A 3,680-nucleotide genomic window follows, 5' to 3' on the forward strand; every position below is an offset into this window, starting at 1 on the left:
CTGCAGGGCTCGAGGAGCCCGTCCAGCCACCTGCCACGCCACATGCGGCTCCGTCGCCTAGTCCAGCTTCTGCACCGCCTGGTCCAGCTTCTGCACCTCGGAATTGCCGGCCACTTTCCGGGCCACCAGCTGGACGTTGCTGCCGTCCGCACGGTCGGCCGGAACTGATGAACTGTGACCTGCTGTGCTGTCGACCTCCGGAACTGTTTGCTCCATGCCGCCGTTGCCGTCCGCACGGTCGGCCCCCAGAACTGTTTCCTCGCCGCCGTTGCCGTCCGCACGGTCGGCCGCCAGAACTGTTTCCACGCCGCTGCCGCCCGCACGGTTGGCCGCCAGAACTGTTTCCACACAGCTGCCATCCGCACGGTCGGCCGCCAGAACTGTTTAGACTCTGGTGCTGCTGTCCTCCGGGTTGGCCCACTGAACTGAGCTTTGGACTGTCCCCTGTGCTTCTGGTGGACATTTTGTTTTGGACTTTGTTTGGACTTTAGTCTGTGCGTTCTCATTCAGTCTTTGTCGGGTCATCTGTGTTGTTTCCATACCACGTCCTGCGTTCAGGTTTTCATATATATATGCTCATCATCATTGCCATGTTTAGAGTTTTGTTTGTTTTTCTGTTTGCCAGGGTTTTTCATAGTTCGTGCTTCCTTTCTAGTTTACCCAGTTTAGGTTATTGCTTAGTTTGCATTGTTTTTGCCCTTTTATTTTGTACAGTTCTGTCTGCCTTAATAAACAGCTAATCATCAGTTAAGTTTGAGTTTTAGAATGTCTGTACCTGGGTCCACTCTTCACACTCCACACAGTTTGCCTCGGCAAACTGTGACAAAATCTATGCGTCTAAAACTGTAAAAGACGTCGATTTAACGTGGCTAATAACAGTCTTTGGTGTATCTAATCCGTTATGTATAAGCTTAGATTTAATATTCACGCTGTTGATTGAAGACAAGGTTCTATCTATTCCAATCCCATTATTCTTGCCAACAATGTTATTTTAAATGAGTAAATGGCAGATGGAAGGTAGTGAACTTCTGACATCTTTCCTTACCTGCATGTGGCTTGGTGGAACCTCCTTCCTTTCAGGAAGCACTTATTTGGCGACTCATTGCATTCACAGGAGCACTTTGTCTTGTTGAGAGGCTGATGTCTCGGGCATGTCTTGTTGCATGTGCACTGACAGGTCTCCTTGTTGAATACGTAGCTCTGTGGGCAGGATAGGCTAGGTGGCAAGTTGCAAACACACTGGCAGGTATTGCGATTCAAGTGATGGTTAGGACCACAGTCTTGAGTTTGGTGGCACACACACTGACAACTTTCCACGTCCAGTTTCTTATTGGGGCCACATAAATCTGCTGAGAATATGTCTGTAGAGTTGGAAGAAAGAGAGACACTGATGAAGTTGGTTACTTAAACTTAGCATGAACTACATAGATCAGCACAAACTGATGGCCAAACATTCTACTTCAGGATTTTCTGGTACAGAGCAGAATTACTTTCTCACACAGATCCAGGTAGAATAGAATAGATTGAAAAGAATTTTTTTCCATTAATAGATTTCCATTAAATACACTGCAGAGTCCTGGCCTGACGAGGTAGCTCTTCTGTGTTGTGCCATCCGCTTCGCCAGAGGTTGTTTGGTTTCCCCGATGTATAAATCCTGGCAATCCTCCTGGCATTAACAGGTACACTATTTACTCTGTTTGTGTCGGGGGACCCGATCCTTGGGGTGGACCAATTTTTGGCGCAGCGTGTTTGGGGTTTAAAAGCCACAGAGACCCGGTGTTTAGAAAAAATGCGTCTCAACTGTCCGATACTCCTGACACGTACAGGATCACTACAGGTTTTCTCTTAGGCAAGGTTGTCCATTTTTACAAGAAAAGGGAAAAGCCATCTCTGAATCGAGGAGGGGGCTTAAGGGTAATTCTAACTTAGTAGTGATGGGATTTTCCGGCTCTTTTTAGTGAGCTCGACCGTAAAGAGCCGGCTCTTTCGGCTCCGAACCGGCTCTTCAGGTTGTTTTGTTGCTTTAATTAATTTATTATTAACAATAATATAAAATTATGCACAAAAGGAATTACTAATGTAAAAAAAGTGGTTTTATTTATATATGTTTATATATAAATATATGCGGTGGCCCCTAGAGACAAAGCACGTACAAACTCCAAAACACATTTCTAGCGTTAACTGAACTTCCAAAACAGAGCTACCTAGATCACTTAAATTACACAATTGAAAGCATATGTGTATTGTTTGTGTATTTATACACAAGCACTCATATATATTCAAATAATTTAAAAAAAATGTTCATTTACCTGTTACTACCACACACCAAATCCGGTCGTTGGTACTTCCTGGCTTGTGTAGCCACTAGGTAACAAAAGCTCAACACTGCCCTAGCATCCTGGAGCACTTCTGTTGTCTTTTGTACATGTTTTGGAGTTTTGTAGTGCTTTGTCTCTAGGGGCCACCGTAAATATACTTTTATTTATTCACTCCACATAAAATGTAATAAATAAATCATATAATACAAAAACCAACTATTCACATTTCAACTTTTAACTATTTAAATTTTCAGCTTTTTCCTTTTAACAAATTTAAAGTGAAACAACACAAAACACTGCAAACCACAACACAATTAAATAGAAATTACAATATGAAAACAAAAAGAAGATGCACATTCTCTGTCATATGGACCTGCATGAATAAACTTTCTGAATCCTTTATCATCCGCAACTGAAAATAGTTGTGGATGATTACTATACCTTTCTAATGTGGCGTTGTTGTCCCTGGCTCTCTTTCTCTCTCTCTCCCTCTTGCTCTGTTCCTGTGGTACTGCCAGTGTAACTACCGCCCCTCCCCCCTCCTCCCAGCGCAAAGCACAGGGCTTGCGTGTGGAGTGAAGCGGAAAAAAAGTCTGAGGGAGAGGGTGAGAGAAAGAAAAAACACCCCACGGCTCCCAATAAGGAGCCGGCTCGCGCCATTCACGTCAAAAGATCCGGCTCCAAGAGCCATTTCGTTCGCGACCGACACATCACTATTCCTCACCCATACAAATCATTGAATTCAGATGTTCTAATCACTTACATGGCCACAGGTGCATAAAATCAAGCACCTAGGCACGTAGACTGCTTCTACAAACATCTTTGAAAGAATGGATCGCTCTCAGGAGCTCAGTGAATTCATGAGTTGTTTCGTGATAAGATGCCACCAGCAACATAAGTCCAGTCGTAAAACTTCTTTGCTACAAAACATTTCAGTCAATTGTTAGTGGTATTATAGCAAAGTGGAAGCAACTGCGAACAACAGCAACTCAGCCATGAAGTGGTAGGTTCGTTAAAATTACAGAGTGGGATGCTAAGGTGCTGGCCAATTTTCTTACAGCAAATCATAACAGACCTCCAAACTTCATATGGCCTTCAAATTAGTTATAGAACAGTGCACTGAAAACTTCATGGAATGGGTTTCCATGGCGATGAAGCTGCATCTAATTCTCACCCAATGCAATGCAAAGCATCGGCTGCATGGCGTGAACCATGCGACACCGTACTCTAGAGCAGTGTAGTGATGGATCACGCTTCCTTGTCTGGTTATCCAATGGATGAGTCTGGCTGTGGTAGTTGTTAGGTTTAAACGTAGAGCCCCGGAGAGCAGCCAGTTGGCTTTTCTACCTTTAAAACCTACCT

At 44.1% G+C, this 3,680-nt stretch overlaps 1 protein-coding gene across 1 annotated transcript in view; it reads right to left on the bottom strand.

Moving 5' to 3' along the window:
* vegfc (vascular endothelial growth factor c) overlaps window positions 1–3,680 on the bottom strand; it is a gene marked incomplete in the record, with an annotated part of 103,580 nt that overhangs the window by 11,254 nt on the left and 88,646 nt on the right. The window contains 1 exon segment of the mRNA XM_014329609.2: window positions 1,046–1,361. Coding sequence (XP_014185095.1) covers window positions 1,046–1,361 — 316 coding nt within the window.

This window comes from Haplochromis burtoni, unplaced genomic scaffold (genome assembly GCF_018398535.1).
Source record: "Haplochromis burtoni strain Fernald_Lab_line unplaced genomic scaffold, NCSU_Asbu1 Contig_579, whole genome shotgun sequence".
NCBI lineage: Eukaryota > Metazoa > Chordata > Actinopteri > Cichliformes > Cichlidae > Haplochromis > Haplochromis burtoni.